The following is a 27,851-nucleotide window of genomic DNA, read 5'->3' on the forward strand; positions in this document are numbered from 1 at the left end:
ACTGGGTCTCCCTAAGCTGCCCATGCTGGTCTTGAACTCCTGGGCTCAAGTGATTCTCCTGCCTTGGCTTCTCAAAGTGTTGGGATTACAGGCGTGAACCACCATACCAGTCTGGGTCAAGTATTTTATATTCATTAGTTGAGTTTCATAACAACTCTATAAAGTAGGCATCACTGTCCATTTTAAAACAAGTAAACAGAGGCCTAGGAAAGGCAACCACCCAAGGTCATACACCAAGGAAGAGGCAATGCTGGCATTCAGGCCCAGGCCAGTAAACCCAAAGCCCCATGCCCTTGACCCACCACAACAGTCTGGGATTCTGAGGGGCTTCAGTCAGGTGACACCTCAGACCTAAGCATCTTAAGGTCCCTAACTGTGGAGTATTTCATGAGAACAAGCCACTGGAGGGTAAGCACACATTGCTCTTCTCAAGGGAGGGTGTACTAAAGGAGCCTCATCTCAGTCCCCCTGTGCCATGGAGGCCACACTGGGTGAGCACCCTTGGGAGGGAGATGCATAGCCTGACTGGGGTGCTAATGGTCCCGGCACTGGGCTCTCCATGTAAACAGCTGTGTGAATCCAGGAGGCTCAAATCATGTGCCACAGCGCCACCTACTGGCCAGCGAACAACAACATCCTCCTGTTGTAAAGTTAGTAAACAATCATGTAAAAAATTTCAGGCCAGGCGCGGTAGCTCCCGCCTGTAATCCCAGCACTTTGGGAGGCTGAGGTGCGCAGATCATGAGGTCAGGAGATCGAGACCATCCTGGCCAATATGGTGAAACCCCGTGTCTACTAAAAATACAAAAAATTAGCTGGGCGTGGTGGCGTGTACTTGTAATCCCAGCTACTTGGGAGGCTGAGGCAGGAGAATCCCTTGAACCAGGGAGTCAGAGGTTGCAGTGAGCCAAGATCATGCCATTGCACTCCAGCCTGGTGACACGGCGCTCGGCCTAAAATCCTTAAATCTTAAAAACATTTTAATGATTTTGCCCTCCACTTTTTGCCCATTCATTTAATTATCTGTTAAACACCAAACACAACGTGAGGTGTTGGGAGTTTGGGAGAATTCGAGTCCTTCTCAGAGAATTCGAGACTTACAGAACCAGCAGGGCAGAGAACCAAAAAAAGACACACCAGAAACGGGTGTGTGAAGACCCCAAAGGGGGCCATTCTCTTGGGGAAGCAAAGGCTCCACTGTGGGATGATGGTGGTCTTGGGCTGAGCTTTTGAAAGACAGGAGGGGCCAGGTGCAGTGGCTCACGCCTGTAATCCCAGCACTTTGGGAGGCCAAGGCAGGTGGATCACTTGAGGTCAGGAGTTTGAGACCAGCCTGGCCAACATGGCGACACTCCGTCTCTACAAAAATACAAAAATCAGCTGGGCATGGTGGCGCATGCCTGTAATCCCAGCTACTCTGGAGGCTGAGGCAGGAGAATCACTTGAACCTGGGAGTGGAGGTTGCAGTGAGCCGAGATCACACCACTGCACTCCAGCCTGGGCAACAAAGCAAGACTCCGTTTCCAAAAAAAAAAAAAAAAAAAAATTAGTTGAACAGGTCAAGTCCAGCGACTAACGTGTGGATGGAAGCTGGTGTAGAAAGCGAGCACTGGCTGTTTCTCTCAGTGTCGTTTCCACAGTGTGAGAACACGACTCCTCTTGCTTTCCACACAAACCTGAGCGCACACGTGCCCGCGTGGAACGTCAGGTGGCAAGTTCCTCCTATGAGGTCACCTGTAGGCAGATGGCCAGTCGGAACTTCAGGAGGAGTCGGGAAGCTTTCCCCCCCAGTCACTCCAGCGTTGCAGGGAGGGTAAGATAAACACCTGCATCTTCCCTACCCCCATTCACAAATCTTTCCTTACACTGTGGTAACACAGGGAGGCACACACACTCCTCTGCACACTGTTTATGCTTTCTGGTAGCAAACACGTTTAAGTCGCTACAGATGAAGAACATCTCACAAGCAGCCGTGCAAGAGTAGTTAAAATGTCTGTTTATTCATTTACAAACCTAGTAACGTCAGAAGAAACTCAGTGGAAACCTTGCTTGGTGGAGACAGTGCACAGTGTTAGTGCCACATTCACAGGGGCAGAAATGCTCGGTCACCCTGTGCACCCAAAGTCACCAAGGATCTCTAGAAAAGATCCCACTTACTGAAGTGCCTCGGATGTCTTCAGGGCCACATTGTAACTACACAGGAACAGAGAAGAGCTAAGCTGAACTGCACATTGACAAACACAAACGATGAGTCACAGGACTCTACAGTAATTACAATGGCATTTTTATACATCCCAAGTGTTGACCAGAGAGTAAAGTGTTAACTGAGCTGCTAGAAAACCCTTCACTGAAAGAGCTTTCTAGCCCACGCCCATTGTTCTGAGGAAGGAGAGGCTATGTGGGGTGGATGGGAACCCACACGCTGAGATGAACTTTTCTCTTTCTTCCAATCTGCACCCACCATCTGACATTCCGGAGTGTAAGGCACTAGAACCTGGCTTAGAGAATAGCAGGGCTCTAAGCTCCAGTTCTTGGTGTGCAAAGGAAATTCTGACATAGATCTTTTGAAAGAGATGCTAAAAAATCCTCCCTATCTCCTGTAATTTCTGTCTTTGACAGGAAAACAAGAAGGCAGAAGATGGTTTGAAAGGATAAAAACAGGTACATCTAAGAATGAGAAAAATGGCCCATGAAGAAATGTGTAACTCTCCAAGAGATGCAGACACTCTGCTCGGAGAAGTCAAGAATCACAAACAACTCTTGATGTTTTATGAACAAAGAGGAGGCAAAGGCATACAAAAATACTCAGTTATCTTGAAAAAGAGTGTACTGGTAGTGATCAGGGCTGCAAAGACGAGCCCGGTATTGACAATGGGGGAGCCTTACAACTCAGCACCTTGAAGTGTTGGCCCGAAATGGTGGCGGGGAGGAGGTGCTGATGGAGACCCATGGGCACCACTTACTGTGTGTACACAGGGCCTGGGGCAAGCCTCACATATCTACCATTTCTTCCACTCAACTGTGCTTCTCCTGAATCCATGTGCCTGAAATGACATGTGGAAGGTGAACATTCTTTATACTGTGCTAATACTGCTTATATCAATGTTTGTGATGGGTGTTTGGGGGATGGGGTGCAGCAGGAAAATTAGAATGGCAGGAGGTTCTTATTTACTATTAACCACTGTTGACCAAACCTCTATCTTAGATTTTTTTTTTTTTTTTTTTTTTTGAAACAGAGTCTCACTCTGTTACCGAGGCTGGAGTGCAGTGGTGCAATCTTGGCTCACTGCAATCTCTGCCTCCTGGGTTTAAGCGATTCTCCCACCTTGCTGGGCCTCCCAAAGTGCTGGGATTACAGGAGTAAGCAAACACACCCGGCCAACCAAACCCCTATCTTAGATGTTAAAGACGACCCTGATTGACCACACTGGCGAAGCAAGAGAGACATAAAACTGACCCTTGTAGCTAACCCCTGAAAGCAAGCCAATGCAAATTCCTCCACCAGGCCAGTATTCTAGGGCCAATATGGAGACTGCGGGTCACAGAAGATTCCCTTCTATTTCAGGTTCTCAAAAAGTGGTGTAGACTCAGCCAAATGCCAGGAAATGTGTCCCTACACCAGAGGAGAAGCAGAGCCAGAAATGAAGGCTACAGGTTGAGTGCTTCCTGTCTTCAGCGAAGCACTCAACGCTCTTGGAAAGCTCCCATCATTCTTGCACCGCTACTGCCACCAAGACGGTGGCGAGGGAGGAGGCTAAATTTCAAATACATGCAAAGGCAGGTAATATACTGTGGAAGCTGGAGGTTTACTTTTCATACACTTTAGTTACTTTCTTGGAAACAGCAGTCCAGGAAAGCAAGCAAACAGGTAAAACTCCGGCTGTGCATGAGGAGACGATCCAGGGCCAGTGTGCCTCCCAGTGAGAACCAAACAGGAGTGGCCAGGCTTTACTCCTGGGGCCAGAGTGAAACCGGGGTTTAATCACCGGGCAATGTGGTCTCTGTGTCTCTGGCCTGAATGAGATCTCTTGAATGTGGGGGGACAGGGATCCCTGGAAGAGCGTGAAAAATACAGTGGTCATTGTGCAGTTCTCTCTGCTGGAGCCTGTCCTGCCCTCATTTGAGGTGCTGTGACAGCAATGCAAGGTGAAAGGAGATCAAATGGCCCAGCTCAGCAGTTAGTGTTTGTCCCTTTTTGCTCCTCAGAGTTCCTGAATGAGAGATTTTCTGGCTTCAGTACCAACGATCACAGAAGGAACATCTTCCTGATGCAAGCTTAGATGGAAGTCAATGACCCTGGCAGTGCTAGGAAAAGAAGTCACACGTGGTCTGACAATGAAGGGGAGGTAACTAAGGGCATTTCAAGGGAGGGGAAGGCCCACAGAAAACTGGCAACCCTCAACCCTGGGTCTCCATCTGTTTATGCCAATACACGTTGTGTTCCTAGGTTCAGATGGCATACACCGACAAGAGAAAGCAGAGACCGTCCTCCATGGTGAGCACAAAATGCTATGACAGGTAATTGCAGAGAGAAAAAAGCACCCAACTCCATAAAGCCAAGTACAGTCACGTACAAGTACAGCCAAGTACAAGAGTCCAGAATCCTTCAAATCTCTAGGGAGAGAAGACAAACAGGCTCCCCAGAATGAGCTGAGACACAAGGCAAACCCTTGGAAATGACACACAGATGAGGACGCTGTGGTTGTCCCTCCTTATTCCTGCTGGATTTGCAGCCATGGCTCTGCATCTGGGGCATCTACTGGCCCCCCCTGTTCACTCAAGAGGCCACTGCCTCTCAGGAGTCCAGAATGCTCCGACGTCTGACACTGATGGTCAGGAAGTTATGCTGCCCTCTCCTCTTGACCAGCTAAGACGCTTGGACACTAGACAGAGGCAAAGCAATTATGCCAGAAGCAGGGGAGTCATTCACTGTCAGATCTGTCTGTTCAAAGAGCTCACATTAGACCAATTACAGAAAACCACCAGACTCACACAGCCTATATTTGAATGAACCAGGAGAGACTTCAAGGATGAACTCTAAAGTGCTACAAAGCTGTATGTTTGGGGCACTCAATAAACAAGTGATGTCCTAGAAGATCAGCACCCTGTCAGTCTTAGGAGTATGACCCTATTCACGGACAAGGTGTTTCAACTGACAGCCTGAGTGCTCACCCCTCCATCCTCCTCTCCTAGCAAGACAAGCACTCTGTTGCTCAGAGCGGGTAACAGACGTCATTTAACAGGAGGCCAGGGTTCTAGTTCAACAAACAGTGCATAATTTTGGACACAGCATCAGATTTCCTGACTTCTTAGAAAGGACAGCTAATTAAAAACGTGTCAATCTCTAGTAATTAGTTGGAGATTAATAAGGGCAGAAGAGAATCCAAGTCTTTTTTTTTTTTTTTTTTTTTTTTTGAGACAGAGTCTTGCTCAGTAGCCCAGGCTGGAGTGCAGTGGCGCGATCTCGACCTCGGCTTACTGCAAGCTCCGCCTCCCAGGTTCCCGCCATTCTCCTGCCTCAGCCTCCTGAGTAGCGGGGACTACAGGCGCCCGCCACGGCGCCCGGCTAATTTTTTGTATTCTTAGTAAGAGACGGGGTTTCACCGTGGTCTTGATCTCCTGACCTCATGATCCGCCCGCCTCGGCCTCCCAAAGCGCTGGGATTACAAGCGTGAGCCACCGTGCCCGGCCGAGAATCCAAGTGCCTGGGCAACAGAGCGAGACTCTGTCTCAAAAAAAAAAAAAAAAAAAAAAAAAAAAAAAAAAAAAAAACTCTATGTGGGATACACTTCTGATGAAGCTTCTATTTGACTAATACACTGTGATGATGGCACTATTCAATTTTAAACTACGGAGACAGCTTTTATTCTTTCGATTTGGATCCTGGTAAGTGGTGATACTGCTATGTAACAGTTAAAGCACAAATGTATTGCCAAAGTTAAGGTTGAAGAGTTATGTCTATGTGTAACTAAATTCTGGATTCAATTACAAATACATTTTCCTTTACAAAGACGGCTTTGGAAGGGTGCAAATGCTATGTGTCTGGAAGAGCAGGGGAGGCCTGCAGCTCCCAGTCAGCCGTCTCCATCTTCGGAGGTAAGTCTGCTCCCTGCTGGTAATGCCTGCATCTGCCCAAGGGCCTGTTCCTCCTCTCCCAAGGCACTCACAGCTGCTGTTCACTGGTTGACCCTCCAGCCGGCAACACCTTTCCTCCTCTCCTCCTCTCTGCCTAGAGGCAGCATCTCTCGGCTAGTTAAGTACACACTTGCTCTAAGACAACTAGACCCCCAAACAGAATTCTCATCATATGCTCCTTTAATAAGCCAACTAGAACTGTCCAAAAAGGTGGACACTAAAGTCAGTAATCACTAGGAGTGGTCTAGTTGGGGAAATGGCAAGAAATGTCTAGAAGGAGCCAGCCTAAGTGGGTAAACAGAGATCCCAAAGAAACACCAGAGAAGGCAGACACCTGAGCATTTTAAGCTGCTCTAATGAAATGGAAGGATCTCCCTTAATACACTTATAGACCTAACAGAGCTAATGCTTCCAAGATACCAGTACACCAAAGGTTAGAGTTTAGCTAACCAAAATGTTTTATAGCAGTTTGTTCGCACTTAAAAAAAGTCAGATTAGGGCAGTTGATATGCAAGGGGAAAATGAAGTGTTGAGACTGGACTGCTGATATCTAAGTTTCACCTTGGGAAAAAAGAGACACTGCCTGGAAGTGCAGGGCACTCCTGGGCACGCACGTCGTCTTCCAGAGGATATGGAAGGGTGGGTGGAGGGAAACAAAGAGCCTGGGGTGAAAGGAGGAAAAGCAGTCTCTAGCCTTATGCAACGTACAACCTTTGGACTCAGAACTCTCAGTGGACTAATGTGGGTCACCTCTGCGGAGCTCTGCTCTGTGCTGGAGAGTCAAACCCAGAATTCTGGCAGCTCTATGGAACTCAGCACGGCCCACAAGGTTGAAGGGCCCAGGACAACACACCTGATCTCTTTCCCTCCCTGTTCTAAAAGGAGAGAAACATGACTTTATGGGCCAACTGTGAAGGGGACAGGTGAGGCTGACCTGACAAAGTCAGGCACACTGGGAGAAGACGAGGGAGGGACGGCTGAACTTTGGACAGCTGAGAGAAAAGCAGCATCGTTTCCACAACAAACCACTCAGCGTCACTGCGGTGGGGACATTCTGAGGTCAGACCCTTTTGACTAGGAAAAGCAACACACAAGGCAACATGGTTTTTCCCTTTCAACCACTGTGGCTTACTTGCTTACTCAACTAAGAAAGAAAAAGCAACCTTATTATAGAGATCAGCAAGAGATGAAGAAAATTATAGGGAGGCTGCCCTGGCCCAAAGGTCTGCTAACAGCTTCTGCAGGGAGGATGAGGGTGGTGCCCGGTTAACTGCTTATCTCCACTACAGACCAGAGAACGTCTGTGCGATGCCTCTCATCAGTGAGGTAGATGATCATCCTCTTGCCAGAGGTATCGAGTGCCAGCCCACAGCACAGCGGAACAGGAGAACGAGCTGCCCCTCAGGGCTGCATCCGACACACGGCAACCCCAGCAGAATTAATAGGCTGCTCCAAGAAAATGCAACCCAAGGGAGAGGGACTCGTGCCCCGAGGCCTGCACCACCCCAGCTTGCTCTGCTTTGAGATGCAGAATTTGAAAGCAGCTGTCACCGTCACTCATGTCCACAGTGGAGCTTGTTTCTGTCCTGCCTGTCAGACACACCTCCTGCCACCACGAAAGCTGAGTGGGGGTGGGAAGGGAAAAAGAGTCCAGAGTGACTATTAGGAGGAGGAGGTGGAAGGACAAGGAAGGATGCAGAGCAAAAATTTTTAAAGTAGGTCAAGTTCAAAATTATATCAAGGAGATGAGAGATGGGAGGCAAAAGCTCCATAAGAGGAACGGAGGCAGAAGGAAGAAAAGCTCCAAGGAGACGCCCGCTCCAGGACAAGATGATGGGGAGAAGGTGAGGTTGCCCTGGCATCACTTCCCATGTAAGTCACTCAGCTCCATGTCATCCTTTCGGCGCTTCTGGGTGAAGAGGGAGGCGACGGGGTAGAGCTTGGCCTTGGCCTGGAAGCGGTATCCCGCGATGTCAATCTCATACTCTCCCCGGTTGATGAAATCCGCTGTCACCACCTGCTCTTCCCCCGTGTCCTCGGAAAAGTTGTGAACAAAGCCCAGGCAAACGTGGCGCTCTAGGCTGTAGCTGTAGGCACTGCTGGTGGTCTTGCCAACGTACTGCCCATTCCGGTAAATGGGCTCTCCCCACCAAGGCCAAAGGTCTAGGTCTGTGTCATGGTCGTCCAGGATGAACATGGTGAGGCGTTTATACACTCCATTCTGCTTCTGCAGCAGGAGGGCATCACGACCAATGAAATCCATGCCCTAAGAAAGAAAGGAACTGCCAAGTCATCCAGCGACACTCAGACCCTCGGCACAGAAAGCAGCACCGTGGGAAGGGTCCCCTGGTGTCACAGCAATGACACAGAGAGGGGCACAGCCGCCTCCAACCACAACCCTGCCAGCTTTTGGGAAATGGTGTGATTTCCACCATGTGAAAAACTGCATGTGAAATATAAAAGACCGCTTGGTAATTTTTGTAACAACAGAGGTACACATTTTGTTGCCTATTTTATAAACATAAAGTCACAAGACCAGATAGAACAAAAACATTTAGGAAAAAAACTCACTCACTTAATAAAATACCCTATCAGTACAGTACTTTAGAAGAATGTTTTTTATATTGGCCAGTTGCGGTGGCTCACGCCTGTAACCCCAGCACTTTGGGAGGCCGAGGCGGGCGGATCTCCTGAGGTCAGGAGTTCAAGACCAGCCTGACCAACTTGGAGAAACCCCATCTCTACTGAAAAAAAAAAAAAAAAAAACAAAAAAATTAGCTGGGCGTGGTGGCACATGCCTGAAATCCCAGCTACTTGGGAGGCTGAGGCAGGAGAATCACTTGAAGCCAGGAGGCAGAGGTTGCAGTGAGCCAAAAATCATGCCATTGCACTCCAGCCTGGGCAACAAGAATGAAGCTCCGTCTCAAGAAAAGAAGAAAAAAAAAATAGTGATTATCTTTAAATAGACAAAATGTGGGTGATTTTAGTTTCCTTTTTTATATTTCCCAAAATGAGTTATTACTTTTTTTTTCTTTTGGAGATGGAGCCTTGCTCTGTCACTCAGGTAGGAGTGTAGTGGCATGATCTCAGCTCACTGGACCCTCTTCCTCCCAGGTTCAGGCAATTCTCACGTCTCATCCTCCCGAGTAGCTGGGATTACAGGTGCCTACCACCACGCCCAGCTAATTTTTATATTTTTACTAGAGATGGGGTTTCACCATGTTGGCCAGGCTGGTCTCGAACTCGTGACCTCAGGTGATCTGCCCAAAACAAAAAAACCAAAAAAATTAGGCCGGGTGTGGTGTCTCACATCTGTAATCCCAGCACTTTGGGAGGCCAAGGAGGGCGGATCACCTGAGCTCAGGAGTTCGAGACCACCTTGGCCAATGTGGCAAAACTGTCTTTACCAAAATACAAAAAATTAGCTGGGTGTGGTGACACGTCTATGGTCCCAGCTACTTGGGAGGCTGAAGTGGGAAAATCACCTGAACATGTGAGGGCACTGCAGTGAGCCAACATTGCGCCCCTGCACTCCAACCTGGGTGACAGAAAAAGACCCCACCTCAAAATCAAAAACAAAAGAAAAAGCCCACAAAAATTAGGCAGCTGACCAAAAGATAACTAGTTTGTACAAATACTCGTGGCATATTAATGCATCACCATAATTAACTCGGAATAGCCTCCCAGAAAGTACTAGAAATAAGTGGGTTTTTTTGTTTGTTGTTTTTTAATTTTAATACAGAGACGAGGTCTTGCTGTATTGCCCAGGCTGAGCTCAAGTGATCCTCCTGCCTTGGCCTCCCCAAAGTGCTAGGATTACAGTTGTGAGCCACTGCATCTGACCAAGTGTTGTCTATTTATTATGTTTTCTTTTTTTTGAGACCGAGTCTTGCTTTATCACCCAGGCTGGAGTGCAGTGGTGCAATCTTGGCTCACTGCAACCTCCACCTGCTAGGTTCAGGTGATTCTCCTGCCTCAGCCTCCCGAGTAGCTGGAACTACAGGTGCCGACCACCACGCTGGCTATTTTTCGTATTTTTTTGTTTTGCTTTGTTTTGTTTTTTTGCCTCCCAGGTTCACGCCATTCTCCTGCCTCAGCCTCCAAGTAACTTGGGACTACAGGCACCCGCCACCACGCCCAGCTAATTTTTTGTATTTTTAGTAGAGACGGGGTTTCACCATGTTATCCAGGATGATCTCAATCTCCTGACCTACTGATCCACCTGCCCGCCTCGGCTTCCCAAAGTGTTGGGATTACAGGCATGAGCCACTGCACCCAGCCTACTTTTTGTATTTTTAGTAGAGACGGGTTTCACCATGTTGGCCAGGCTGGTCTTGAACTCCTGACCTCAGGTGATCCGCCTGCCTCAGCCTCCCAAAGTTCTGGGATTCAGGCATGAGCCACCATTATTATGTTTTCATTTGAAGATATTTTACCCTATAAAGTTTTCGTTCTCATTTACCTGATGCTAACATCAAGGCCTCAATCTTTTTCCTTTTTCCTCTCATATCAGTTCTTCTTCCTAGTCTAGTGCAGATTCACTACTCAGAAAGCTAAGTGAAAGTGGAGTCTGGATAAACACAGTACCTTTTCTAATTTCACCCGAGACTCTCGTCCACATTCCAGGGGTGTGGTGAGGTTATTTATATCCTGACCCCAGAAGGCAAAAAACTTCTCAATTCGGAGACTGCGAAGAGCATAATACCCAGCATTCCGGATTCCGTATTTCTGGCCAACACTCATCACTTCATTGTACACATGCAGGGCGTACTATAGGAAGAGATGGAAAGTTAGTAAGCAGTAGACCTTCAGAATTAAGCATGAAGCATGTCTGGAAGAGCTGATGGCTCACACTATTAACATGGACAAGAGAGGAGGCGTATAAAACTCCCAGGATGTCTCATCCTTGACACACTTAGGGCATAGTCCAGGGGTGATGAGCTGGGGTCACCCCAGCCTAGACTTAAGCTCCATGACAGCAGGATCCATGTCTTTTTACCTCTCTAAAATGTCTTGTGTGGTAATTCTAGCACACAGCAACTTTTACATAATAATTTGTAGAAGCACTCTCACCATTTGGTAAATGGCCAGTCTCATCATCATTTCTAAAACAGTCCACTAATGCTCCAGGGTCTTCATCTGATTCTGGCTTTGTTCTTTTGCTCCAGTTTCCCAACCACTGTCATGCCCTCATGTGCTGGCCCAAGCTGTGAGGCCCAGCTCTCACACGTAACTCGAGACGTGTGCACACATCGGATGACGGTGGGGGAGCCAGGAAGGCAGGGCTCGCCTGCTCATGTCCCATAGCATTCAGGCTCTCAAGTTGCTCTTTTCTTGGTTTCAGAAACATGTACATTATCAGATCAGTGAACAGAAGGTTTTCCAAACTGAAGGCAAATATTAAATCCCTGTCTGAACATACACTGTTAAGTTTAAAGTCCAACAAAAATGAGACTACACTGTTTGCTTTTTTTTTTTTTTTTTTTTTTTTTTTTTTTTTTTTTGAGACGGAGTCTTGCTCTGTCACCCAGGCTGGAGTGCAGTGGCCGGATCTCAGCTCACTGCAAGCTCCGCCTCCCGGGTTCACGCCATTCTCCTGCCTCAGCCTCCCGAGTAGCTGGGACTACAGGCGCCCGCCACCGCGCCCGGCTAGTTTTTTGTATTTTTAGTAGAGACGGGGTTTCACCGTGTTAGCCAGGATGGTCTCGATCTCCTGACCTCGTGATCCGCCCGCCTCGGCCTCCCAAAGTGCTGGGATTACAGGCTTGAGCCACCGCGCCCGGCCCACTGTTTGCTTTAAAAACTATAAAATGAAATCGAAAGCAAGACACAGCAAAGAACCAGCCTCAGTAATACTGCAGTTCTTTATCCTAGCGCAGTATGTTTCTATAAACTGCACCACTGTAGCTGAACACGCATCTACCAAACAGACCACTACGATCAATTATTTTACTTCATTTTATTTCTTTTTTTTTTTTTAATTTTATTTTTGAGACAGAGTTTTGCTCTTCCGCCCAGGCTGGAGTGAAGTGGTGCTATCTTGGCTCAATGCAACTTCCACCTCCCGGGTTCAAGTGATTCTCCTGCCTCAGCCTCCTGAGTAGCTGAGATTATAGGCGCCTGCCACCACAACCGGCTACTTTTTGTATTTTTAGTAGAGACGAGGTTTCGCCATGTTGACCAGGCTGCTCTAGCACTCCTGACCTCAGGTGATTCGCCCACCTTTGCTTCCCAAAGTGCTGGAATTACAGGCATGAACCACTGTGCCCGGAAGACAACTTTAAATGTGGAAAAAAGGAATCCAAGCTATTGCATGCAACACTTGCCTGTGGTATGTGTATAAGGGAAACACCTGAATCCGCCAAGGTGGGTGCAGGAGACCCACAGAACGCGGCAGAATGAGGAGAAGACAGAGCTGGCGTCTCCGGGGAGCGTGGTGCTCTCCCACCTCAAGCTCAATCCCCGGTTCTTTAGCTAAGAGGATGGCCAAGGAAGAAAGAGGTAACCAGGTGACAAGCGTTGGGCCAGATCCAACTACATGACTAATGTTGGCAAAATCAAAGAGAAGAGTGGGTCTCCACCATTCACTCATTCTTCTCACAAAATACCAGAGATTTAGTGTGAACAAAACGAGAATCTGCCATGTGCCCCCATGTTTTGGAAGACCTTTTCTCAAAGAGACAAACATAAGCTTCCCGGACAAAAGCCAGCTTATAGAGAACCCAAGAGTGGCACAAATAATCTCTTTGACTCATGAAAAATCATAAGAAAAGGAACAGCTCAGGGAAATCAGAAAGCCGAAACCAAGGCCTCCAAGCAAGGATGAAGCTGCCAGAGCCACAGAGCCTCCCCTTCCTGATGAGGTGTGACCACAAGCATCTAGGTGACAACACCTGAACCACTGGGTGGCACTTCAGAATCAACATGTCTGCACAGGCCAACCATGGCAGCTGCATCTGTTTAAACTCTTCCCAAGTCTTGAACAATCTCTTCATCTTCATATTGTCGTAATACTTCTGAGTGTGGAAAAGCAGATGAAATTTCATGCGCTGATATATCTGTGCTTTAATAATTTAAAAAGGGTCGGGCACAGTGGCTCAAATAGTTAAAAGAGGGCTGGACACAGTGGCTCATGCCGGTAATCCCAACACTTTGGGAGGCTGAGATGAGAAGATCATTTGAGGCTAGAGTTAGAGTCCAGCCTGGGCAACATATGCAGACTCTCATTACTATAAAAAAATAAAAAATAGGCCGGGTGCGGTGGCTCATGCCTGTAATCCTAGCACTTTGGGAGGCCAAGGCAGGCAGATCACGAGGTCAGGAGATCGAGACCATCCTGGCCAACACGGTGAAACCCTGTCTCTACTAAAAATACAAAAAATTAGCCAGGTGTGGTGGCGGGCGCCTGTAGTCCCAGCTACTCAGGAGGCTGAGGCAGGAGAATCGTTTGAACCTGGGAGGCAGAGCTTGCAGTGAGCCGAGATAGTGCCACTGCACTCCAGCCTGGGCGACAATGGGAGACTCTGTCTAAACAATAAATTTAAAAAACAAAATAGCTGGGCACCTGTGGTCCTACCTACTCAGGAAGCTGAGGTGGGAGGACTGCTTGAGCCCAGAGGTTGAAGGCTGCAGTCAGCTATGATCATGCCACTGCACTAAAAAATAGTAGTAAATAAGGTCGGGGCAGTGGCTCACACGTGTAATCTCAACACTTCGGGAGGCTGAGGCGAGAGGATCACTAGAGTCCAGGAATCTGAGACCAGCCTAGGCAACATAGAAAGACCCTGCCTCTACAAAAATAAAATTAAAAAATTAGCTGGGGATGTTGGTACATGCCTGTAGTCCCAGCTATTCAGGAGGCTGAGGCAGGAGGATCACTTCAGCCTGGGAGGTCAAGCTGCAATAAGCCAGTCTGGGTGATAGAGCAATGCCTTATCTCACCAAAAAAAAAAAAAAAAAATTTAGGCCGGGCGCGGTGGCTCAAGCCTGTAATCCCAGCACTTTGGGAGGCCGAAACGGGTGGATCACGAGGTCAGGAGATCGAGACCATCCTGGCTAACACGGTGAAACCCCGTCTCTACTAAAAAAATACAAAAAAATAGCTGGGCGAGGTGGTGGGCGCCTGTAGTCCCAGCTACTCGGGAGGCTGAGGCAGGAGAATGGCGTGAACCCGGGAGGCGGAGCTTGCAGTGAGCTGAGATCCGGCCACCGCACTCCAGCCTGGGCAACAGAGCGAGACTCCGTCTCAAAAAAAACAAAAAACAAACAACAACAACAACAACAACAACAAAAAATTTAAGAGAAAACCTATCACTAAAAGTAATATGACTAACATCAAGAAGAAAACAAGCATGCCTACAATCGTTGCTACCTGTCACAATAGGACAAAGGAAGGAAATTATGGGAAGAAAGACTGTGGGCCGGGCGTGGCAGCTCATGCCTGTAATCCCAGCACTTTGGGAGACCGAGGTGGGCGGATCATCTAAGGTTAGGAGTTCAAGACCAGCCTGGCCAACATGGTGAAACCCCGTCTCTACTAAAAATACAAAAATTAGTTGGGTGTGGTGGCACGCCCTGTAATCCCAGCTACTCGGGAGGCTGAGGCAGGAGAATCGCTTGAACCCGGGAGGCGGAGGTTGCGGTGAGCCTAGATTGCGCCACTGCACTCCAGCCTGGGGCATAAGAGTGAGACTTCATCTCAAAAAAAAAAAAAAGAAAGAAAAGATTGTGGAAAAAGAAGAAACTATTACTATTTGCATATGATTAGACTGAACTCAGCCTGCAGACCTTTTTATAACAGCAAAAGACTAGAAATATCATAAATGTCTATTAGTATCGGAATGAATTAGAATGAATGGAATGAATGAATGAATGAATGGAATGCTATGCCACTGTTAAAAAATAAAGAAAAGAAGAACAAGGAAGCTCTTTTTCTTTAGGTACCAACAAAGAAAGAGCTCTAAGACAAATTGTGAAGTGACGCTGGGTGCAGTGGCTCACGCCTGTAATCCCAGCACTTTGGGAGGCCGAGGTGTGTGGACCACTTGAGGTCAGGAATTGGAGATAAGCCTGGGCAACATGGTGAAGCCCCATCTCTACTAAAAATACAAAATTCAGCCAGGCATGGTGGTGTGCACCTGTAATCTCAACTACCTGGGAGGCTGAGGCGGGAGAATCACTCGAACCTGGGAGGCAAAGGTTGCAGTGAACTGAAATTATGCCGCTATACTCCAGCCTAGGTGACAGAGTGAGACTCTGTCTCAATCAAAACAAAAAAAATTGTGAAGTGAAAAAAAAAAAAAAAAAACCCCAGGATGACGAATAGCAGTATGCTTCCATTTCTGTTTTTAAAAAGGGGGCTTGGCTGGGTATGGTGGCTCACACCTATAATCCCAGCACTTTGGGAGGACAAGGTGGGTGTATCACCTGAGGTCAGGAGTTTGAGACCAGCCTGAGTGACATGGCAAAATCCGTCTCTACAAAAAATTACAAAAATTAGCCAGGTATGGTGACACATGCCTACAGTCCCAGCTACTCAGGAGGCTGAGGTGGGAGGGTGGCTTGAGCCCAGGAGGTCGAGGCTGCAGTGAGCCATGGTCATGCCATTGCACTCCACCCTGGGCAACAGAGTGAGACTGTGTCTCAAAAAAAAAAATTAATTATAAATTTGCTTGCAATATGCATACAAATCTCAAGTGCCATATTAAATACTAATATTATTGGTGACAGTTGGTGAGAACTGATCAGACAGCGCCAAAGACTTTTTAAATGTATTACCTATTCAAAAAAACTTATATAACTTAGTTAAAAATGGTCAAATCTCTTCAATGCAGCCTACCTCAGTTCCCAAGGCCCAATCAGATACAGCTCTCCAAACCTGCCAGTGCTGGTGAATGCCGGGAGTGCTGGCACCCCACAGTGGTTGTGGGAAGAAGGGAAGGGTGCCCTCTCACCTCTATGGGGATGTACAGCATGAATCCTGGCTCTCCTGTGTGCGTCATGCTCATCACCCGGATCCCATTTGCATAGCCCACGCTCATCTCCTGCAGGGACAAAGATAGCAGTCAGCCTGGGCACTCACACTGCTTGTTAAGGTGGGACGCCTGGGGAAACCTTTCATTAGTGCTGCACCCTCTGCTTACTGTTGAGTGAAACAGACGCCAAGGCAAGAATTTCATCCTGAAAGCGGTGTTGAGTGAAACAGACGACAAGGCAAGAATTTCATCCTGAAAGCGGTGAATTTCCAGGTCCTGAGGCACTGAGAATGGAGCACTGCCTCTGTGACACCTCTACTTGCTACTGTTACCATCTCAGGAGTTTTAGCCAAGCTGATGGTGGAGAATGGAGGGAAGTCTTTGACAAGCACAAAATATTCCTCTTTGCCAGGTCCTTGTGTTAGTCGGGGGTTGCAGGCACAATGAGGACAAGGCGAGTGTCTTCTCTGGGGGACTCAACAGACAAACCCTGGCCACCTGCCATACAAAAGATGATGCCGGATGCCCACAGACATGATTCATCTGCTATCCTGGGGTCAAAGACGGGCTTCTGATTCTCAGGACATGTTACATAGATGCTCAGTTCCCTAACAGCGGCCACTGATGCAATCACTGTTCCTATAAAGGAAAGTGGAAAGTCCCAGACAGCACTGAAGTGAAGTGCTTCCATAGGAGGCTGACAGGATGTGGCACTCGCCGGGTGTTGAGCATACGGGTCACTCTTCCAAGCAGGAGAGCGAACACTGGGAGGGGTCCACTGACAGCTAACAGTGGAGAGTTTTCTGTTGCTTCACTTTGCCTCGGAGAAGGAAAACTGTGAAACAATTTGTAGGTGTTACCAACTTTGGGTGAACTTCCAAGAGTCTCCATCAGTAACTGCCTGGAAGTTGCTGGTTACAGGTTGCCAAGATGTCTGTCCGTTTGGCTGTCTCTAATCAGCTGCTTCCTGGGGAGGATTCTGTTGCCATTGCTTTCATTCGATTACAGTTTGTTTCACTCAGCTCTGGTAGCCACTTACAGGAAAGAAAATTATGTAAGAAGTTCAGAGATTCACCTACGCCATTTCTTCTCTGAAGATGCCACAGACACAGAAGTTACTCTGTGTACAGAAAAGAGACCACACCGCATGGAGAGAAGGGACCTAACTTCGACAGGCATTTTTGTGTGCGTCATAATCCTGTAACTTCAAATTTTGATCCAGTGCTACAGAAACCAAAAAGCATACAGACTTTACATTTAGAGAACCTAAATCCACTTCAAAGATATCCTAATGCTTATCAAATAAGGAAAGCTTGGAGTGTAAAAAATAAACAGATAAGGCCAGGCACAGTGGCTAACACCTGTAATCCCAGCACTTTGGGAGGCCTTGGTGGGCGGATCACCTGAGGTCAGGAGTTCGAGACCAGGCTGGCCAACATGGTGAAACCCTGTCTCTACTAAAAATACAAAAAATTAGCAGGGCATAGTGGTGGGCACTTATAATCCCAGCTACTCAGGAGGCTGAAACAGGAGAATCGCCTGAACCCGGGAAGTGGAAGTTGCAGTGAGCCGAGATCTCACTATTGCATGCCAGCCTGCGCAACAAGAGTGAAACTCTGCCTCAAAATAATAACAACAAATAAATATACTCAGTCACTTCTTTGCTAATGAAGGGCAGCACATTTTTTTTTTTTTTTTTGAGACAGAGTCTTGCTCTGTCACTTAACCTGGAGTGCAATGGCGCAATCTTGTGCAGTAACCTGGAGTGCAATGGCTGCAACATCTGCCTCCCAGGTTCAAGCCATTCTCCTGCCTCAGCCTCCCGAGTAGCTGGGACCACAGGCATGCATCACCACGCCTGGCTAATTTTTGTATTTTTGTATTTATTTATTTATTATTTATTTTTGAGGTAGAATCGCACTCAATATATTGCCCAGGCTGGAGTGCAATGGCACGATCTCGGCTCACTATAACCTCCGCCTCCCAGGTTCAAGTGATTCTCCTGCCTCAGCATCCCGAGTAGCTAGGATTACAGGCATGTACCGCCACATCCGACTAATTTTTGTATTTTTAGTAGAGATGGGGTTTTGCCAGTTGGCCAGGCTGGTCTTGAACTCCTGACTTCATGATCTGCCCAGCTCGGCCTCCCAGAGTGCTGGGATTACAGGCATGAACCACTGCACCTGGCCAGCGCACTCTTTTATTTGAGACATAGTCTCACTCTGTCACCCAGGTGGAGTGCAGTGGCGTGTTCTCGGCTCACTGCAACCTCTGCCTCCCGGGTTCAAGTGATTCCCGTGCCTCGGCCTCACAAGTAGCCGGGATTATAAGCGTGTGTGACCACACCTGGCTAATTTTTGTATTTTTAACAGAGACAGGGTCTCACCATGTTGGCCAGGCTGGTCTCAAACCCCTGACCTTGGGTGATCCACCTGCCTTAGCCACCTAAAGTGCTGGGACATGAGCCACCTCACCCAGCCAAGACACACTTTGTGGGTGTTAACACCATAGTAAGAACAGGGAGCTGCCACCGCTATGAAAGACACATTCTCTACCCATTTAAAAACAGAACTTTATCAGCACTCACCTTGCAAAAGAGGCTTGGGAAGTGGTCTGGAGTCATAGGGGCATAGGACAACTCGGACAGCACATCCACAGCTCGAGGGCCAATCAGATTGAGGGCTAAATGGAAAAGAACAAGAGATGTCCAGCTCTCCTGCTGAACAGGTGAGCCAATCGGAAAGGTCTACTCTAGACTTGCTCAGCTATAGCCAGGCCTGGGTGCTGAGACCAGGAATACGTCCCTTTGCTTAGGCACTCCAAGGATGGATGCTAAGCACCCCGATTCTGGTGAATACACCTCTGCCAACAGGGCCTGTGAATGCAGCACGGCTGGCCATAACTGCCCACACATTTTCCGTTCTCCTCCTTTTCCCAGCACGGCTAAGTGATGGAAGAAGCCCCAACCCAAATCAGTACCCGGAGGAGATCTGCCCAACCAAAAAGTATATGGACTTTAAATTCGGAGAAGCTAAATCCACTTCAAAGATATCCTAATGCTTACTACATAAGGAAAGCATTATTCCAGACACCGGTGTTTGGGATATCAGCTTGTGCTAATTACACATCATCCATCCTAAGCCAGGCTAGAACATGACTTTTATTCAGTAACATTCTGTAGTATGCCAATCCAGGAGCAAGACGTAAATCATATTCGCTACTACAAGGAATTGAGAATGAGGGCCTGGGAGAGCAAACGCTGGTGGGGCCAAGGGGCAAGATCAGTTAGGTAGGAGGGCGGGAGGGGTTAAGTTGAGATGGCTGAGGGTGAGAAAATCAGGGAACCAAGTCATCCTTAAAAATTAGGTACTCATGGCTGGGCGCGGTGGCTCACGCCTGTAATGCCAGCACTTTGGGAGGCCGAGATGGGGCGGATCACGAGGTCAGGAGATCAATACCATCCTGGCTAACACGGTGAAACCCCGTCTCTACTAAAAATACAAAAAATTAGCCGGGGATGGTGACGGGAGCCTGTAGTCCCAGCTACTTGGGAGGCTGCGGCAGGAGAATGGGACGTGGAGCTTGCAGTGAGCCGAGACTGCGCCACTGCACTCCAGCCTGGGCGAGAGAGCAAGACACCGTCTCAAAAAAAAAAAAATAAGAAAAATTAGGTACTTATTAAAAAAAAAAAAAAAAAAACTTTAAAATTTACTCATTCATTCAAAAAATAAATGACCTCCTACATGCAAGCTGTAGGGGATATAGCAGTGAACAAAACAAATAGAAACCAAAGCACTAACTCATTTCACACTTCACCTACAAAAAGAGGAAGGGGCTGGGCATGGTGGCTCATGCCCGTAATCTGAGCACTTTGGGAGACCAAGGTGGGTGGATTATCTGAGGTCAGAAGTTCGAGACCAGCCTTACCAACATGGTGAAACCCATCTCTACCAAAAATATAAAAAATAACTCACGCCTGTAATCCCAGCACTTTGGGAGGCCGAGGTGGGTGGATCACGAGGTCAGGAGATTGAGACCATCCTGGCTAACATGGTGAAACCCCGTCTCTACTAAAAATACAAAAAATTAGCTGGGCGTGGTGGTGGGCGCCTGTAGTCCCAGCTACTTGGGAGGCTGAGGCAGGAGAATGGCGTGAAACTGGAAGGCAGAGCTTTCAGTGAGCCGAGATCACACCACTGCACTCCAGCCTGGGCGACAGACCAACACTCTGCCTCAAAAAAAAAAAAAAAAAAAATTGGCATGGTGGCATGTGCCTGTAATCTCAGCTACTCAGGAGGCTGTGGTAGGAGAATCGCTTGAACCCAGGAGGTAGAGGTTGCAGTGACGGGGGATCGCACCACTGCATTCCAGCCTGGGCAACAGAGTGAGACTCCATCTCAAAATAAACAAACAAATACATAAATAAATAAATATAATTAAAAATTAGTTGGGTGCAGTGGCATGTGCCTGTGGTTCCAGCTACTCTGGAGGCTGAGGTGGGAGGACTGCTTGAGCCCAGGAGGTTGAGGCTGCAGTGAGTTACGATGGTGCAACTACATTCCAGCTTGGGCAACAGAGCAAGATCCTGTCTCAAAAAAAAAAAAAAAAAAAAAAAAAAAAGTCTTAGAAATCTACTTTTTTTTTTTTTTTGAGACAAAGTCTTGCTCTGTTGCCCAGGCTACAGTACAATGGCATGATCTCGGCTCACTGCAACCATCGCCTCCCAGACTCAAACGATTCTCCTGCCTTAGCCTTCCAAGTAGCTGGGACTATAGGCGTGCACCATGTCCAGCTAATTTTTGTATTTTTAGTAGAGATGGGGTTTCATCATGTTGGCCAGGCTGGTCTTGAACTCCCAACCTCATGATCCGCCCACCTTGGCCTCCCAAAGTGCTAGGATTACAGGTGTAAGCCACTGTGTCCAGCCTTCAATTTTTTCTTTTTTTTTTTTTTTTGAGACGGAGTCTCACTTGTCTAGGATGGAGTGCAGTGGTGCGATCTGGGCTCACTGCAGCCTCTGCCTCCCAGATTCAAGTGATTCTTCTGCTTCAGCCTCCCAAGTAGCCGGGACTATAGGCATGTGCCACCATGCCCAGCTAATTTTTGTATTTTTAGTAGAGATGGGGTTTCACCATATAGGCCAAGCTGGTCTTGAACTCCTGACCTAGTGATCTGCCCACCTCGGCCTCCAAAAGTGCTGGGATTACAGACGTGAGCCACTGCGCCCTAGAGATCAATTTCCTATGACCAGAGAGCCTCTTCTATGCTAACTCTAATGTTCATTTTTGAGGGTCAAATGTAAAGAAGGCAAACGTGGAAGACATATCTGCATCTGCTGGCCTTTTCCACGTGGCAGAGCCTGAGGCCCCCGTACCTGTGTACTTCCACGTGACGTCCTCCAGGAGCAGGTTGCTGTCTTTCGGCATGTGTTTCTTAAGCCAAGCCCAACAGTGGACCTGCTGGTCGGTTGGAGAGATCATGAAGAAACTGAAAAGTGAGACCCCAAAATAATCAAAAGCAGGCAGCAGAAAAAGGATCAAGAAACAATCAAATCTTATTTAGTTTCAAAGCAATGAGGCAAACACTAGGAAAAGATTTCTTAGCTTTCACAGAAGGCCAGTAGCACCATTCTAGGATATACCACCTAACAACAAAACAAAATTCTAGCTTCCTGTTAGTGCCAAGAAATTATACAGATTTATTAACGTAAGACATCGGCTAGGCACAGTGGCTCAGGCCTGTAATCCCAGCACTTTGGGAGGCCAAGGTGGGCGGATTGCTTGAGCTCAGGTGTTCAAGACCAGCCTGGGCAATGTGGCAAAATCCTATCTCTACAAAACACACAAAAATTGGCTGGGTGTGGTGGTGGTACCTGCGGTCCCAGCTACTTAGAAAGCTGAGGTGGGAGGATCACTTGAGCCCAGGAGGTGGAGGCTGCAGGGATCCATGATCGCATCACTGCACTCCAGCCTGGGTGACAAAGTCAGACCCTGTCTCCAAAAAAAAAAAAAAAAAAAAAAAAAAAAAAAAAAAGACAAGGCATCTTCTCCCACTAGGGTACATAATCTGGTGGGCTTTTTAAAATTTTCCTCCTGGTGATTTCTTTTTGTTTAGGACTGTTAATAAACTGGTTTTGATTTCATGTAATGATTCTTAGTCCCTGGGATTTATGGTTCCTGGAGAAGCTCCTGAAAGCCTCTGCTACAGTACCCCTAAGGAATCAATGTGTTGGAGGGAGCAGAGACGACGGCAGCTCATCTCACCTGCGCTTGTTCAGTCGTGCTATGCTGCAGTCATTTTCATACCCTCCACCCTCGTTGAGCATGCCGGTATGCACAATGTGGCCCACAGGCACATCCAGGTCATTGGAAAAGAGGTACTGTAGAACTTCTAATGCCTGATCCCCAGTGGACTGCAGGGTTAGGGAATGAAACAAGAGAGAGTGAGCGTGAGAGCACCTGGCTGGGCCACATGGCCCCACCAGCAATGAACCTCACTGAGAAAATTCAATCAGCCAATTCCCACGTGACAACATTTGCAGACGTACTCCACTGCAAGAAGCTCCAGGCAATGCTAGCTATTGATTCTTATGATAAACAGGCCTCTCTAGCAAATCAAAAATCTGAAACAAGGAGCTAAAATTTCAGAAAAATGTTACGATACAGATGAAACACAAAAATATACCAGAATTCTTAAGAAATCAGTTTTTTGTTTTTGTGTTATTTTTTTAGATGGAGTCTCACTCTGTTGCCCAGGCTGAGTGCCGTGGCACAATCTCAGCTCACTGCAACTACCACCTCCTGGGTTCATGTGATTCTCCTGCCTCAGCCTCCCTACTAGCTGGGATTATAAGCGCCCGCCACCACGCCCGGCTTTTTCTTTTTTTTTTTTTTTTTTTTTGAGACATTCGTTCTTATCACCCAGGCTGGAGTGCCACGGTGCAATCTCAGCTCACTGCAGCCTCCATCTCCTGGTTTCAAGCAATTCTCCTGCCTCAGCCTCCCAAGTAGCTGGGATTACAAGTGCCCGCCACCACGCCTGGCTAATTTTTTGTATTTTTGGTAGAGACGGTTTCGCCACGTTGGCCAGGCTGGTCTTGAACTCCTGATCTCAGGTGATCTGCTGTCTTGGCCTCCCAAACTGCTGGGATTACAGGTGTGAGCCACCACTCCTGGCCTTAATTTTTGTATTTTTAGTAGAAACGGGCTTTCACCATCTTGGCCAGGCTGGTCTCGAACTCCTGACCTCAGGTGATCCATGCCCCCTTGGCCTCCCAAAGTGCTGGGAAAACAAGCATGAGCCACTGCACCCACTCAGGAATCAGTTTTGAAGAAGAAAAACAAAAGGCATTCAATAAATATGCAGTTTCCTAATCCATTATTTTGGTTCCCAAATACTTACTGTTATCTCAAACTTTGTGAAAGAGGACATGTCAATGACACACACAGCTTCCTTACAGCACTTGACTTCAGACTCCACGATGTCAAACCAATCTGGCTTATAGAAAGTCTTGCTCTGCTCCAATGCCAGGAGGTCTACGGAATGGAAAAATCACAAGGTGGAAAGAAAATGAGGGAACTTACACTGGAGAGTCTCCCTGTAGAGTTTAGTGTAGTCCAGGTGGTTCTTATTCTTCTGTAACACATTCTAGCTTATGCACTTGAAAATACATTTTATTAATTCCCAGTACAAAAAAAAAAAAAAAGAGCAAAAATGAGAATGTGACTTCTTACCCTTGTCAGGGGGAACAAAGTACTTTGGCCTCTCAAATCCGTGTTTCTCCATCCACCTGGCTCCCTGTGCATCCAGCCGGTCGTAGAGAGGAGAGGTGCGTAACTGCCTACCGGTCTGGAAGTCCCAGCGGGGAACCTTCAGATCATACATCAAAGCTAGACAGACAAGAGTAGTCTATCAAAGCCCAAGACACAGATTCGCGACCTGAGTAGCCAATATCCACTAGACTCTGAAGTTGTTTCTATTCAAAAGAGCTTTCCAGGCTAACGTAGTCTTTTTTTTTTTTTTTTTCTTTTTTGGAGATGGAGTTTTGCTCTTGTTGCCCAGGCTGGAGTGCAGTGGCACAATCTCGGCTCACCGCAACCTCCGCCTCCTAGGTTTAAGCGATTCTCCAGCCTCAGCCTCCCAAGTAGATGGGATTACAGGCACGCGCCACCGTGCCAGGCTAATTTTTTGTATTTTTAGTAGAGATGGGGTTTCTCCATGTTGGTCAGGCTGGTCTCAAACTCCTGACCTCAGGTGATCTGCCTGCCCCGGCCTCCCAAGTGCTGGGATTACAAGTGTGAGCCACTGTGCCCAGCCCAATTTCCAGGCTAATGGAGTCTAATTTTCAAAATTACCGAGTGTATCAGGCATGCTCCAGAAGGAAAGACAATCCTGACAAGCTGCTGTCGTCCCTCCCTGGAGGTACAGAGCTACGTGTCACAGCACGACACGGCCTGTACTCACATTCAGCATTTCACATTAGTTGGGAGAAAAGTCAGGGTCCTAAACCTTGCTAAGCTTCATAGCAGAGATGAAGGTTACTAAGTGGGACACAGGTGGTAACAAAGTGCGAAAAAACAGCACTCAATTCTTCATCGTGCCTGTGTTAGGATCTCAGACCTATGATAGACATTTCCTCCCTGATAACTTACTTCTCAAGTGAAAGGTTATGTATTGTAGCTTGATTAGGTGGCTTTGAAATCTGAGAAGTTACATTCTATTGTACCAATGACATTATTCACACAACAAAGCTAGGGTCAGTATTCGTTTCTCTTAGGCCAGGTGCGGTGGCTCATGTCTGTAAACCCAGCACTTTGGGAGTTCAAGGAGGGCAGATCATGAGGTCAGGAGTTCGAGATCAGCCTGGCCAACATGGTGAAACCCTGTCTCTACTAAAAATACATAAATTAGCCAAGCATGGTGGCAGGCACCTGTAATACCAGCCACTCGGGAGGCTGAAGCAGGAGAATTGCTTGAACCCAGGAGGCAGAGGTTGCAGTGAGCCGAAATTGTGCCACTGCACTCCAGCCTGGGCAATAGAGCAAGACTGTCTCGGGCCGGGGTGGGGGGGAATTCATTTCCCTTAATGTCCAATCTTCAACAACAAGAAGTAAAAAAAGCCAGAAAAGTGTGATCTATGGTCCCTTGCAAAGAGAAGACCTCATCTCACACCATTCCAAACAAAAGGTACATCAAGGCTGGGGGAGGTTGGGAGACAGAAGGAAGCCAGGTGGGGTTCTCTGCATGGTGACAATCTGTCCATATCCTGGTACTTTAGGTTCTACCTTCCCCATTTTCTTTTCTTTTTTTTTTTTTTTTTTTGAGACGGAGTCTCACTCTATCGCCCAGGCTAGAGTGCAGTGGTACGATATTGGCTCACTGCAACCTCTGCCTCCCAGGTTCAAGTGATTGTCCTGCCTCAGCCTGCCAGGTAGCTGGGATCACAGGCACGTACCACCACACCTGGCTACATTTTTATATTTTTAGTAGAGACAGGGTTTCGCCATGTTGGTCAGGCTAGACCTCCTGACCTCAAGTGATCCGCCCACCTCGGCCTCCCAAAGTGCTGGGATTACAGGCATAAGCCACCGCGCCTGGCACCTTCCCCATTTTCTATGTGCCTGCCATTTCTATTTCACGAGAATTGGAGAAGGTTACCAAAAGTGTCATATCACCAAGGAGAAGCTCAAGCTCAATTATGATTTGCACAGGTTCCAAAGTAACGATGGGTGGGGAAATCTAGGCTTATAATAGTTCACCTCTAAAAAAAAAAAAAACTTTCATTTTTTATTTTTTTGAGACAGGGTCTCAGTCCCACTGCCCAGACTGGAGTATGTAGTGGCGCCGTCATAGCTCACTACAGCCTCAACTTCCCCAGGTGATTCGCCTACCTCAGCCTCCCAAGTAGCTGGGATTTTAGGTGTGTGCCACTACGCACGGCTAATTTTTTGGTTTTGGTTTTAGTACAGACAGAGTTTTGCTACATTGTCTAGGCTGGTCTCAAACTCCTGACCTCAAGTGATCTGCCTCCCTCAGCATCCCACAATGCTGGGATTACAGGCATGAGCCACCACGCCCAGCCAACTTCAACATTTTAACCAAAGTATTTGCTAAAATTAAAGAACCTTGGCAGTTAAACATATCGCTGTTAGGTCCTTCATCTCCATGGATGTACATCCTCTTCCCAGGCCAAAAGTGAGCACTCAGGCATTAAAGGCGATCCAGAGTCCTCACCATCAATGTTGTTCAACTACCAAACTAACAGTTTACTTGTAACCAAGAATGGTGGTCACAGCCAACACAGAAACTTAGTGCTGAGCATAAGTATATCCAAAATATTTAGATATCATTTGGCAAAGTCTGAGAACAGCTTCTCAGTACAGGAAAATGAAATTACAACTTGAACCCACATGGTTTGGTTCAATTCCTGATACAAAAGCTTTCTAAGGGTTTCCTAGAAAATAAATCAGAGATCAAGGTAGAATAACAAATTAAGATGAGGTGGCCAATCCTTCAAAGTTGCAGCAGGGTGAGAACAAGGGAGTGAGAGCAGGAATGTATGTTTTGTATTTATATGACAAGTGGTTCCCAATCTCGCTGCTGTAGGGTGGATTAACGATGAAAGTCACTCACTGAAGCCTGAAGCTCTGAGAATAACGTGGAAAAATTCTCTGACTTGGAAAGAAAAAACTAAGTGGGGAACGAGAAAGCATTTTCTCGAAAAAAAAAATGTGGGAGTAAGAAAGCATTCACTTCGACATAGGGGCTCTCAAGGCAAACTGGGAAGAATGCATTGCTTAGAATATTTAGGAAGCTGCTATGTACCATCTGTAAATCCTGTTCTACTTTCTTGTTCCCAGAAGGAAACAAGGTCCAATGCACTGAAGAAAACGTTATGTATATATCACCAGGTGCTTAAAGCCCCTTACTCAGGCCTGAAACAGTCAAATCAGATGCCCAACTCAAAGTGCTTGTTAAAGAACTGAGGAAAACTTTGCTCCATCTGAATGACAACACGGACCACCGGGAAGATACCTGCAACTAGGAGCAACTGTGATAATGCTTCACTTACGCATGACTTCCATGACCCGGTGGCGCAGAAAGGTACGGCTGCTCTGGAGGGCTCCAAAACGTTTCAGGTCCAATTCCCAAACGTTTTCTGAGGGATAACCATGTACCATCCATTCAGCAAGGTACCTATATAGACAAAGGGCACTTGTTGGGGCTCAGGTGTGAGATTTGAGAAGATAAAACTAATTTCTACAAATTGAGAACTAATAGAATCAAAAGACCCTAAATTGCCACAGACCAGCTGAATGGTTTTGGGCAATTTCCTTAACTTTTCTGGAAGAAACGAACATGGGTCTGTGTACTGCTCTGAAAAGACTACTATGAGGATTTTACCCCAGATGATAAGATTCCCTAGGAGGTATTTAACATATAAGCTGGCCAGACACATTGGCTGATGCCTGTAATCCCACAACTTTGGGAGGCTAAAGCAGGGGATTGCTTAAAGTCAGGAGTTTGAGACCAACCTGGGCAACATAGTAAGACTCCGTCTCTACCAAAAAAAAAAAAAGTTTCAACATGAGCCAGGTGGCTCACGCCTGTAATCCCAGCACTCTGGGAGGCCAAAGCAGATGGATCACCTGAGGTCAGGAGTTCGAGACCAGCCTGACCAACGTGGAAAAACTCTGTCTCTACTAAAAATACAAAAATTAGCCAGGTGTGCTGGCACACGCC

The 27,851-nt window shown here is 47.3% G+C and overlaps 1 protein-coding gene and 1 long non-coding RNA gene across 6 annotated transcripts in view; one reads left to right on the plus strand and one right to left on the minus strand.

The window, feature by feature from the left end:
- Positions 1 to 1,966: 1,966 nt before the first annotated feature.
- On the plus strand, positions 1,967 to 5,774 carry LOC126943788 (uncharacterized). Its single transcript, XR_007721853.1, has 2 exons — positions 1,967 to 4,346; positions 4,448 to 5,774. It is a non-coding gene; the product is annotated as an uncharacterized LOC126943788 (long non-coding RNA).
- Positions 5,775 to 6,580: 806 nt separating this feature from the next.
- Positions 6,581 to 27,851, minus strand: part of PDPR (pyruvate dehydrogenase phosphatase regulatory subunit) — a 46,732-nt gene continuing 25,461 nt past the window's right edge. For all 5 annotated transcript variants that reach the window (XM_050772686.1, XM_050772688.1, XM_050772687.1 and 2 more), the window contains 9 exons: positions 27,181 to 27,305; positions 23,843 to 23,998; positions 23,511 to 23,644; positions 22,373 to 22,521; positions 21,484 to 21,596; positions 18,697 to 18,791; positions 16,089 to 16,178; positions 10,723 to 10,905; positions 6,581 to 8,401 (listed from right to left, as the gene is read on the minus strand). In XM_050772686.1, coding sequence (XP_050628643.1) covers positions 7,997 to 8,401; positions 10,723 to 10,905; positions 16,089 to 16,178; positions 18,697 to 18,791; positions 21,484 to 21,596; positions 22,373 to 22,521; positions 23,511 to 23,644; positions 23,843 to 23,998; positions 27,181 to 27,305 — 1,450 coding nt within the window. In that variant the 3' untranslated portion in view covers positions 6,581 to 7,996. The remainder of the gene's footprint in view (positions 8,402 to 10,722; positions 10,906 to 16,088; positions 16,179 to 18,696; positions 18,792 to 21,483; positions 21,597 to 22,372; positions 22,522 to 23,510; positions 23,645 to 23,842; positions 23,999 to 27,180; positions 27,306 to 27,851) is intronic.

Source organism: Macaca thibetana, chromosome 20, assembly GCF_024542745.1.
Source record: "Macaca thibetana thibetana isolate TM-01 chromosome 20, ASM2454274v1, whole genome shotgun sequence".
Classification (NCBI taxonomy): Eukaryota; Metazoa; Chordata; class Mammalia; order Primates; family Cercopithecidae; genus Macaca; species Macaca thibetana.